This window comes from Oryx dammah, unplaced genomic scaffold, assembly GCF_014754425.2.
Source record: "Oryx dammah isolate SB20612 unplaced genomic scaffold, SCBI_Odam_1.1 HiC_scaffold_15, whole genome shotgun sequence".
In the NCBI taxonomy this organism is placed as follows: Eukaryota; Metazoa; Chordata; class Mammalia; order Artiodactyla; family Bovidae; genus Oryx; species Oryx dammah.
The window spans coordinates 4,907,410-4,919,056 of NW_024070199.1; the positions used below are offsets into that span (position 1 = coordinate 4,907,410).

The following is an 11,647-nucleotide window of genomic DNA, read 5'->3' on the forward strand; positions in this document are numbered from 1 at the left end:
TTTTAGTATGATTGAAATCCTGGTTTATTTTAAACAAAAACATTGCTAAAGACTCTTATTGTATTTCATCTTTTGTATAATAGTTCAAATCCAAGGTGTATACAGTCACCATTTCTAGGTTTGTTCTGGGGAGGTAAGCAAATAGGGAAATTAGAGTTCAAGACAGGAATTTGTCCAAAGGATTTATTTTTCCTGATAGGGCAGAAGAAAGACTTTTTCTCTTACCCTCTCTTATTGATTTCTTTAATTTTCAGAAACATGGATTCAGACACACTGCGGGTCTTCCAGAGTGAACTCACCTGCTCCATCTGCATGAACTGCTTCCTGGACCCCGTCACCATAGACTGTGGGCACAGCTTCTGCCGTCCCTGTCTGAGCCTTTTCTGGGAAGAAGGCCAGACCCCAAGGAGCTGCCCTGAGTGTAGGAGAATATCAGAGAGGCCCGATTTCCAAACCAACATTGTCCTCAAGAGGCTGGCTTCCCTTGCCAGACAGGCCAGAGCTGACCACGACCATAGCTCTGAGGAGCAGATCTGTGTGACACACCAGGAAGCCAAAGGCCTCTTCTGTGAGGCTGACCAGACCCTGCTCTGTGGGCCCTGCTCTGAACGCCCCAAGCACGCAGCTCACAGCCACAGTCCGATACACAGGGCTGCTGAGGAGTCCCGGGTAAGTGATGCCTCTCGAGCAGTTTGGGATCCAGAGTCTCCTAAGTCAGAGAGGGAAAGACGAGGATGCGATGATGGTGATGGGGGTGGAGATAGTGGAGGTGGGAGTTCTGAGTGTGGATCCTCACATATAATGTGTCCTCTCAGTGTTGTTGACCAATTGTCCACACGTGTGGAAATGCAGCATCCCGGGGCGGGTGGCACCAGGGCCACAGGCTTCTGATGGGAGCTTGAGGCTTTTTTACTCGGGCTATTACAGTCTGAGCCTCAGTATCATGGGACATGGATCCCATTATCTGTAAAGTTCCCCCCAGTTCTCTAGTATAAAGTTCTATTCCTTGATATTCAAATATTGGCATCAAATTAATGTGGAAAAGTCTGACGACAGCCTCATAAGTCAAGGTTTCTGTGTGACTAATAAATGCCTTTGCTCAGGAATAAAGGGATTAATTTTATAGTGTCATCTTCTGTGTTACTAAATCCCATAGGTATTTTGCAGGAGAAACTCCTGAAAAGAATGAGCTCTTTATGGAAAATGAGAGAAGAAATACAAATCAGTCTGAATCAGGAAGCTAACACAACTCAGTCCTTTGAGGTAAGAATAAAAATGTTCCTATTTATTTGTATAAATATTGATATAATTTTACTTTAGATTTTTTTAGATCAGTATAAGTTATTGTCAAAGGCTACTGGTCTCTTCCCTGGAGGAGTGGTTTCAAATGACTGATCAGTAATCGCAATTAGAACAGACTAATATAAGCTAGTTCAAAGAATGCTAGTATATTTGAAGACCAAGGCATGAAATGTATTCCAAGGCCACATTTTGAAGATTGAAATAAGCCTTTTCAGACATGGGGTATTAGACACATTGCACTAACTGTGACTGTGAAGGAGAGGAGAGGAAGAGAGTCATCTCTAGAGGAAAAATGATGGCTCAGGGGTAAAGAATCAGCCTTCAGTGCAGGAGCCACAACAGACATGGAATACACCCCTGGGTTGGGAAGATGCCCTGGAGGAGGAAATAGCAGCCCACCCCAGTATTCCTGCCTGGAGAATCCCATGGACAGAGGAGCCTGGTGAGCTATAATCCACAAGGTCACAAAGAGTTGTGCACGACTGAAGAGAGTCAGCATGCAGGAAAAAACAAACAAACAAACAAACATATATTCAAAATGAGGTTTACTTCATGACAGAATATCTAGAAGAATCAGAGAAAGGAACAAGAGAAAAACAAGACTCAGATCAGAGAGGAAATAATTGATGGAGTAAGAACATGGAAGAATCCTCCTTGGGAGACAGCCTGGGGTCACTCAGATGACTTGATTTAAACAGGGAAAGAGATTAGGAATTCAGAGAAAGCATGGGCAACAAGGACCTGAAAATATTCAAGACTCTTTGATGCATGTGGCAGTTTGTCAGGAACTTCCTTGATGACACTAAGGAAATAATATTTGAAGTTTTCTTTTGGATGTGAACATAAGTAATGCTTTGGATCCACTATCTCTGCAGGACTATGTGGCCTTAAGAAAGGTGATGATCAAGCTTGAATATCAGAGGATGCTTCTGTTGCTCCGGGAGGAGGAGCAACTGCATCTGGAGGCCCTGGAGCAAGAAGCCAAAGAGATTTGTGAACAACTCAAGGAGAGTATGTTCAGAATGACTCAGTACAGAGAAAGTCTGAAAGAAATGTACAGAGAGCTGACCGAGATGTGCCACAAGCCAGACATGGAGCTGCTCCAGGTGAGAAAGGAGGGGCCGTCCTCAGCTGTGACACTGAAACGTTACCTATCCAGGCAGATGATAACACAATCAGCAAGATTCTGTGACCAGGGGAAAGTTACTTTTCTTGGAGTAAATCTCAGTATATAACCCCCTAAACCCTTGGCACTCTCTGTTATCCACTCTTCCTGAAGACTAGAGGTTCTTATTGTCATACAGACAAGATATTTAGAACTGGTATCAATTTTAATGCAACCTATCGTTCTTTTTATTCACTTGTCTGGTTTACCTTAATTGTTATCATAAGTGGTGAGATCACTTCCTGAGGACAGCAGTGGGCAGTGAAACCTAGATGTTGCTGCAGCATTGTGCAGACCCTTCCTGCCCCCTTTCCTTCCTTAATGAGACCTGAGGAAGCCCATCATGTTTTAGGTTAGGGTCTGTTATGAAGATTGCTTCTGAGTGTTACTTAGAAGAGATTTAGAAAACCATGTCTTATTATGAAACAAGAATAGGTAAAGGAGATGGAAGCAGACAGAACTCTAATGATTAACATGATTTTTTATTTTTTCTTCGCAGGGCTTGGAAAATGTGCTGGAAATGTGAGTATACATTAATGATTTTTGATTTCTGAAATATTTTTGCCTTTTTGATGAAATGGACCCACAGTTCTTGCTTGGGACCTGGGGACTGATTTCAGGTCCTCTCCCATATCTAAATCCCAGGATTCAGGATCCTTTATACATAATACCATGTTATTTGCAGATAACAAATACACATGCTCCTGTACACTTGGTCATCTCTAGATAACTTTACAACATATACAGTATAAAGTAAATGCTATATAAGTCATTCCCTGGTATGTAGCATTTTCAATTTTTACATTTTTGGAAGTTTCTGAAATGTTTTGTGAATTTTTTCCACTCAGAACAAAGGCAAAGGGGAAGGAAGTTTACACTGGGAGTTTGGAATTGACTGGTACACACTGTATATGAAATATAGTTAGAATAGTAGCTCTGATCCTACTATAAAATAAAGGAATAAATAAGCAAATGAATAGCCCAGAATGTACAGATTGGATCCATGTGTGAATTCACAGGTACAGAACTGGAGCATATGGATTACCAACATTGTCTTTTTGGCCATTTTCTATTTTATTTCAAAAGAATTTCAAGGGTTTCTGACCCTTGGTCTCAGTAGTTTCCTTTTCATTTGACTGAAATCAACTATATCTGAAAACCTGCTGATATTCTGGGCTTTGTTCCAACCAGTGGATCCATTCTCTCCAGCCTGACCACAATAAAACTTAGCAAGGGATTTTTCTAAGACATAACAGAGGAAGCACCTATCCTAGTGAATTGAAAGGTTCAAAAGTCATGAAAGAGACATAGTCCCAGAGAGACTGTGATTTTGTTAATACTGAGTAGCAGTGACTCAGCCTGTTCCATCACAGCAAGCCCCCTGCAGGCAGGACCTCACAGGGAGCAGCTTTCTGCTGCCCACTGCTAAGTGAGATGTTCAGGACCAGGACAGCCAGGTTGGACCTGGGTCACTTTGCTTGACAGACAAGAGTAAACATGTCTTGTCAGCGAGCACTTCTATTTAGACACGGAATGCATCCTTGATGACTACTTTGTGAGTGAAGTCTCAAAGGCTTAGCCTGAATTTTTTGCTTTCTGTAAAATGCCCAGGATCTTTGAATTGATGGAATTGAGGAAGGGAATGAAATTTAGTGAGTGCAAATTTGGAATATTGTCTGAGAAAAATGGGGAAAATGAAATTTGATGTAATTTCTATTTAGTAAAATATATGGCAACATTTTTATATTCTCAAATGAGTAGTATATATTGTATATGCAAATCACCAAAATTAGGAGAATCCTGAGAACATATGGGATCCTGTGGTGAAGTCTACTGTTTTGCAATGCTCACGTGATTAGCCATTGGTCTTGACATGGAATCGATGTTCTTTGTACAGGACTCATTTGGCACAGATACAGAAGCCTCAGCCCATGAACCCAGAGCTCCCTTCCTGGCCTGTCTCTGGATTCCTACACATGCTGAACAACTTCAGAGGTAAGAGTCAGCCTTTTGGTGATCAGGACTACATTTCATTAGAGCTTCTTCGGAACAACCCGTCTTTCATTTTCATTGTATTTCTTTTTTGGTTATGAAGGTAGTGCATAAATTCCTGAAGTTGCTAACACCTTTTCTACCCCTTTCAGTTCAGTTCAGTCGCTCAGTCTTCTCTGACTCTTTGTGATCCCATGGACTGCAGCACGCTAGGCTTCCCTGTCCATCACCAACTCCTGGAGTTTACTCAAACTCATGTCAATTGAGCCAGTGATGCCACTCAACCATTTCATCTTCTGTTGTTCCCTTCTCCTCTCGCCTTCAGTTTTTCCCAGCGTCAGGGACTTTTCAAATGAGTGAGTTCATCACATCAGATGCCAAAGTATTTGAGTTTCAGCTTAGCATCAGTCCTTCCAGTGAATATTCAGGATTGATTTCCTCTAGGATAGACTGGTTGGATCTTCTTGAGGCCAAAGGTACTCTCAAGAGTCTTCTCCAATACCACAGTTCAAAAGCATCAATTTTTCGGTGCTCACCTTTCTTTATAGTCCAACTCTCACATCCATACATGGCTACTGGAAAAACCATAGCTTTGACTAGATGGATCTTTGTTAGCAAAGTAATGACTCTGCTTTTTAAAATGCTGTCTAGGTTGGTCATAAATTTTCTTCCAAGGAGCAAGCATCTTTTAATTCCATGGCTGCAGTCACCATTGGCGGTGATTTTGGACCACCCCCTTCCCCCACCAAATAGTCTATCACTTTTTCATTGTTTCCCCATCTATTTCCCGTGAAGTGATGGGGCCAGATGCCATGATCTTAATTTTCTGAATGTTGAGTTTTAACCCAACTTTTTCACCCTCTTCCTTCACTTTCATCAAGAGGCTCTTTAGTTCTTCTTCACTTTCTGCCATAAAGGTGGTGTCATCTGCATATCTGGGATTATTTATATTTCTCCCAACAGTCATAATTCCAGGTTGGGCTTCATCCAGTCCAGCATTTCTCATGATGTACTGTGCATTTAAGTTAGATAAGCAGCATGATAATATACAGCCTTGACTTATGACTTTCTGGATTTGGAAACAGTCTGTTGTTCCTTGTCCACTTCTAATTGTTGTTTCTTGACCTGTATTCAGATTTCTCAGGAGACAGGTCAAGTGGTCTGGTATTCCCATCTCTTGAAGAATTTTCCACGTTTGTTGTGATCCACACATTCAAAGGCTTTGTGTAGTCAATGAAGCAGAAACAGATGTTTTTCTGGAACTCTCTTTTTTTTTTTTTTCTGATGACCCAGCAGATGTTGGTAATTTGATCTCTGGTTCCTCCGGCTTTTCTAAATGCAGCATGAACATCTGGAAATTCAGGGTTCAAGTACTGTTGAAGCCTGGGTTGGAGAATTTTGAGCATTACTTTACTAGCGTGTGAGATGAGTGCAGTTATGCAGCAGTTTGAGCATTCTTTGGCATTGCCTTTCTTTGGGATTGGAATGAAAACTGACCTTTTCCAGTCCTGTGGCTACTGATGAGTTTTCCAAATTTGTTGACATGTAGAGTGAAGCACTTACACAGCATCATCTTTTAGGATTTAAATAGCTTAACTGATGTCCATCACTTCCACTAACTTTGTTTGTTCATAGTGATGCTTCCTAAGGCCCACTTGACTTTGCATTCCATGATGTCTGGATATAGGTGAATGATCACACCATCGTGGTTACCTGGGTCATGAAGATCCTTTTTGTACAGTTCTTCTGTGTATTCTTGCCTCCTCTTCTTATCATCTTCTGCTTCTGTTAGGTCCATACCATTTCTGTCCTTTATAGTGCCCATTTTTGCCTGAAATGTTTCCTTGGTACTTCTAGTTTTCTTGAAGAGATCTCTAGTCTTTCCCATTCTATTGTTTTCCTCTATATCTTTGCATTGATCACTGAGGAAGGCTTTCTTATTTCTCCTTGCTATTCTTTGGAACTCTACATTCAAATGGGTGTATTTTTCCTTTTCTCCTTTTCCTTTAGGTACTCTTCTTTTCACCATTAATTATAAAGCCTCCTCAGACAATCATATACCTTTTTGCGTTTCTTTTTCTTGGGGATGGTCTTGATCACTGCCTCCTGTACAATGTCATGAACCTCTGTCCATAGTTCTTCAGACATTCTTTCTATCAGATCTAATCCCCTGAATCTATTTGCCACTTCCACTGTATAGTCACAGGGATTTGATTTAGGTCATACCTGAATGATCTAGTGGTTTTCCCTACTTTTTTCAATTTAAATCTGAATTTGGCAATAAAGATATCGTTGTCTGAGCCACACTCAACTCTAGGTCTTGTTTTTTCTGACTGTATAAAGCTTCTCCATTATTGGCTGCAAAGAATATAATCAATCTTATTTTGGTATTGACCATCTGGTGATCCATGTATAGAATATTCGCACATGTTGTTGGAAGAGGGTGTTTGCTATGACCAGTGCATTCTCTTGGCAAAGCTCTATTAGCCTTTGTCCTGCTTCATTCTGTACTCCAAGGGCAAATTTGCCTGTCACTCCAGGTATTCCTTGACTTCGTACTTTTGCATTCCAGTCCCCTATAATGAAAAGGACATCTTTTTTGGGTGTTAGTTCTAGAAGGTCTTGTAGGTCTTCATAGAACTGTTCAACTTCATTTTCTGTAGCATTACTGGTTGAGACATAGACTTGGATTACTGTGATATTGAATGGCTTGCCTTGGAAATGAACAGATGATTCTTTGGTTTCTGAGACTGCATCCAAGTACTGCATTTCAGACTCTTTTGTTGCCTCTATATTCAGATTATAAGCAACAAGTCTGATGTGTGCCACCTGTAATTTCCCGAAAATGCAAAACCAGACACACACACACACACACACACACACACACACACATATCTGACATAGGAAGAGCAAAAGGAGAGCAACCAGGTTGTTACTGTGATTATAAAGAGACTGAATATTTAGTTCTGTGAGTGACCATCAATATGTTATTTATTCAGTTTATTTCACTCTGGAGCTTAAATCCATCATTGCTGCTTTTAATTCACTGTATGGGCTTTCCTGGTGGCTTAGATGATAAAGAGTCTGCCTGCAATGCAGGAGACCCAGGTTCGAGCCCTGGATTGGGAAGATCCCTGGAGAAGGGAATGGAAATCCACTCCAGTATTCTTGCCTGGAAAATTCCATGAACAGAGGAGCCTGGTGGGCTACATACAGTCCACAGGGTTGCAAAAAGTAGAACAGGACTGAAGGACTAACACTTTTATTTTCACTTCATTATAGCTACATTTATTACACATTGTACAAATAACATTTATTATTTCTAAAATTAGGAGTAAATGACAGAAAAATTGAAATGGGCTTTGGCAGAAGATTTGTAATGCTCTCAATCTCACAACTTTAAGACAACTGATGCATGAACACTGTTAGTTAGAATATATTTTTTGAAGCTTCCAAATTATTCATAGATGGATTTCTATCAATTCTTTTGACCTCTGAAAATGTAATAGGTAGAGATTATATGCCCTAAGTATCCACATGATAACAAAGTGCCATCTGCAGTTTCCATAGTATTAAGTACAAAAGACACAGGAAAAGTTTTCTAATATGAGAATAAATGTTTTTAGATGAATCCTAAAGTAAACTATGAAGAGATTGACCTAAATCAGACTTCACCCAGTTCATGATATATGCATTTTTAAAAATTTTCTCTTTCATTTGATGTATTTCTGTATGCCACAGAGATAGTAATAACTTTTATTCTTCAGAGAAGAGTCATTCTAACTCCCTTTGCTGTCTTTGTTTTGATTTCCTTGGAGAAGAAAAATTAAAAAGCTTATTGTGTAGAGAGCCTCTGCCTCTCAGAGACATGGAAATTCAACTGGCTGACACAAGTTTTACTCTTTTTGCAGTGAATAACGTTCTGAGTCTGACAATGACTGTTCACCATGCGATCCTCGATGACGCAAGTGTGCTGTTTGAGGATGACCATCCCAGCGCGTCCAGACAGCCCCAGGGCGGGGCATGTACTGTGTCCAGGGGAGCTCAGGCCTTCACCTCCGGGAGGCATTATTGGGAGCTGGACGTGGCACAGTCTTCCAGCTGGGTTCTGGGGGTCTGTAAAAGCATCTTCACAAGTGATACCAGTATCAGTATTGGTGCTGAAGAAGCATTTTTTCTGTGTTCTACAAAGGTGAACAGTCAGTATATTCTGTCCACCACCTCCCCATCCTTAGTTCACTTTGTGAAAAGGCCTCTGGGTAGAATTGGCGTGTTTTTGGATTATGACAATGGAACTGTGAGTTTCTATGATGTTCTCAGAAGTTCCCTCATATACAGTTCCCTTCCTTCTGCCTTCTCTTCCCCTCTGATACCTTTCCTTTGCCTTAAATCTCTATGAATCGTCCATTTCCCAGACCATTTATTGGAGCTTCTTCTCTGGGGATATTGCTGCCTTCACTTCATGTGAGGCCACAGGATACTCGACTGTGTCCAGCAGCACATTGTTATTTAATGTAACATAGTGATTGTATGTTTATAAAATGGCATAAACGTGTTGTATGTATACATCTGTTAAATAAAATTTTAATAAACATTTATTATGAACTATTTCATAGAATATAGTCAATTGCTTTTCTTTTTAAAATAAGGATTATATGAAACTAAAGTTATGTACCATAAAGGTCACTGCCTTTAAACTACATGATCAATGGTTTTTAGAACGATACAAAATTGTAAAACCAGGACTATCTCATTGTGGGACATATGCATGACCTTCAAAAGGAACCAATGTCCAGTACCATTTACTCACTCTCAGCATATACCATCTCATCACACTCTTCAGCAAACTTTTCTCAACTTAGTAAATGTTTTTACTACTTGAGGGAAATTCCTGTGACAGTTCATATAGTTCTTATTTTATTTCATATTATTGTTACATTCCCACTCTCCATGCAGTACTCAGAACAGAACACATAGAACTGTCAGGTCAATCAGTGAAGAAACACATGAATTAAATAATTCATATAGACAAAAGCCCCATAAAATCATGATGGTGTGATCACTCACCTAGAGCCAGATATCCTGGAATGTGAAGTCAAGTGGGCCTTTGGAACTATCACTATGAACAAAGCTAGTGGAGGTGATGGACTTCCAGTTGAGCTATTTCAAATCCTGAAAGATGATGCATTGAAAGTGCTGCACTCAATATGCCAGAAAATTTGGAAAACTCAGCAGTGGCCACAGGACTGGAAAAGGTCTGTTTTCATTCCAATCCCAAAGAAAGGCAATGACAAAGAATGGTCAAACTACTGCACAATTGCACTCATCTCACACGTTGGTAAAGTAAGGCTCATAATTCTCCAACCCAGGTTTCAGCAATACATGAATTGTGAAATTCCAGATGTTTAAGCTGGTTTTAGAAAAGGCAGAGGAACAAGAGATCAAATTGCCAACATTCGCTGGATCATCAGAAAAGCAAGAGAGTTCCAGAAAAATCATCTATTTCTGTTCTGTTGACTATGCCAAAGACTTTGACTGTGTGGATCACAATAAACTGTGGAAAATTCTGAAAGAGATGGGAATACCAGACCACCTGACCTGCCTCTTGAGAAACCTATATAAAAGACATGAAGCAACAGTTAGAGCTGGACATGGAACAACAGTCTGGTTCCAAATAGGAAAAGGAGTACATCAAGGCTGTATATTGTCACCCTGCTTATTTAGCTTCTATGCAGAGTACATCATGAGAAATGCTGGACTGGAAGAAACACAGCTGGAATCAAGATTGCCAGGAGAAATCTCAATAACCTCAGATATGCAGATGACACCACCCTTATGGCACAAAGTGAAGAGCCTCTTGATGAAAGTGAAAGAAGAGAGTGAAAAAGCTGGCTTAAAGCTCAACATTCAGAAAATTAAGATCATGGCATCCGGTCCCATCACTTCATGGCAAAAATGAGGGGGAAACAGTGGAAACAGTGGCTGATTTTAATTTTGGGGGCTCCAAAATCAATGCAGACGGTGATTGCAGCCATGAAATTAAAAGACACTTATTCCTTGTAAGGAAAGTTTTGACCAACCTAAATAGCATATTGAAAAGCAGAGACATTAGTTTGTCAACAAAGGTCCATCTAGTCAAGGCTTGGTTTTTCCAGTAGTCATGTATGAATGTGAGAGTTGGACTATAAAAAAAGCTGAGTGCTGAACAACTGATGCTTTTGAACTGTGGTGTTAGAGAAGACTCTTGAGAGTCCCTTGGACTACAAGGATATCCAACTAGTCTGTCCTAAAGCAGATCAGTCCTGGGTATTCATTGGAAAGGCTGATGTTGAAACTAAACTCCAACACTTTGGCTACCTGAGGCAAAGAGCTCACTCATTTAAAAAGACCCTGTATGTGTATGCCCAGCAGTGGGATTGCTGGGTCATAAGGTAGTTCTATTTCCAGTTTTTGAAGGAATCTCCACACTGTTCTCCATAGTGGCTGTACTAGTTTGCATTCCACCAACAGTGTAAGAGGGTTCCCTTTTCACCACACCTTCTCCAGCATTTATTGCTTATAGTCTTTTGGATTGGCCATTCTGACTGGCATGAAATGGTACCTCATTGTGGTTTTGATTTGCATTTCTCTGATAATGAGTGATGTTGAGCATCTTTTCATGTGTTTGTTAGCCATCCTTGTGTCTTCTTTGGAGAAATGTCTATTTAGTTCTTTGGCCCATTTTTTGATTGGGTCGTTTATTTTTCTGGAATTGAGCTGCAGGAGTTGCTTGTATACCCAAATGTTCATCACAGCACTGTTTATAATAGCCAGGACATGGAAGCAACCTAGATGTCCATCAGCAGATGAAATGATAAGAAAGCTGTGGTACATATACACAAAGGAGTATTACTCAGCCATTAAAAAGAATACATTTGAATCAGTTCTAACGAGGTGGGTGAAACTGGAACCTATTATACAGAGTGAAGTAAGCCAGAAAGAAAAACACCAATACAGTATACTAACGCATATATATGGGATTTAGAAAGATGATAATGATAACCCTGTATGCGAGACAACAAAAGAGACACAGATGTATAGAACAGTCTTTTGGACTCTGTAGGAGAGGGAGAGGGTGGGATGATTTGGGAGAATGGCATTGAAACATGTATAATATCATATATGAAATGAGTCACCAGCCCAGGTTCA

At 40.3% G+C, this 11,647-nt stretch overlaps 1 protein-coding gene across 1 annotated transcript; it reads left to right on the forward strand.

Annotated features, from left to right (window-relative positions):
* Positions 1–258: 258 nt before the first annotated feature.
* Positions 259–8,858, forward strand: LOC120874845 (tripartite motif-containing protein 64-like). Its single transcript, XM_040256538.1, has 5 exons — positions 259–669; positions 1,168–1,263; positions 2,178–2,425; positions 4,365–4,462; positions 8,371–8,858. The coding sequence occupies exons 1-5, from the start codon at positions 259–261 to the stop codon at positions 8,856–8,858; spliced, it is 1,341 nt and encodes a 446-aa protein (XP_040112472.1).
* The last annotated feature ends 2,789 nt before the right edge of the window (positions 8,859–11,647 follow it).

What these genes read in the sequence shown, in the direction of transcription:
- LOC120874845 (XM_040256538.1), top strand. Translation starts at nt 259, where the DNA reads ATGGATTCAGACACACTGCGGGTCTTCCAGAGTGAACTCACCTGCTCC. An exon ending in GGGCTGCTGAGGAGTCCCGG is followed by an intron (nt 670 to 1,167) that starts GTAAGTGATGCC and finishes GGTATTTTGCAG; the next exon opens with GAGAAACTCCTGAAAAGAAT. An exon ending in ACACAACTCAGTCCTTTGAG is followed by an intron (nt 1,264 to 2,177) that starts GTAAGAATAAAA and finishes CTATCTCTGCAG; the next exon opens with GACTATGTGGCCTTAAGAAA.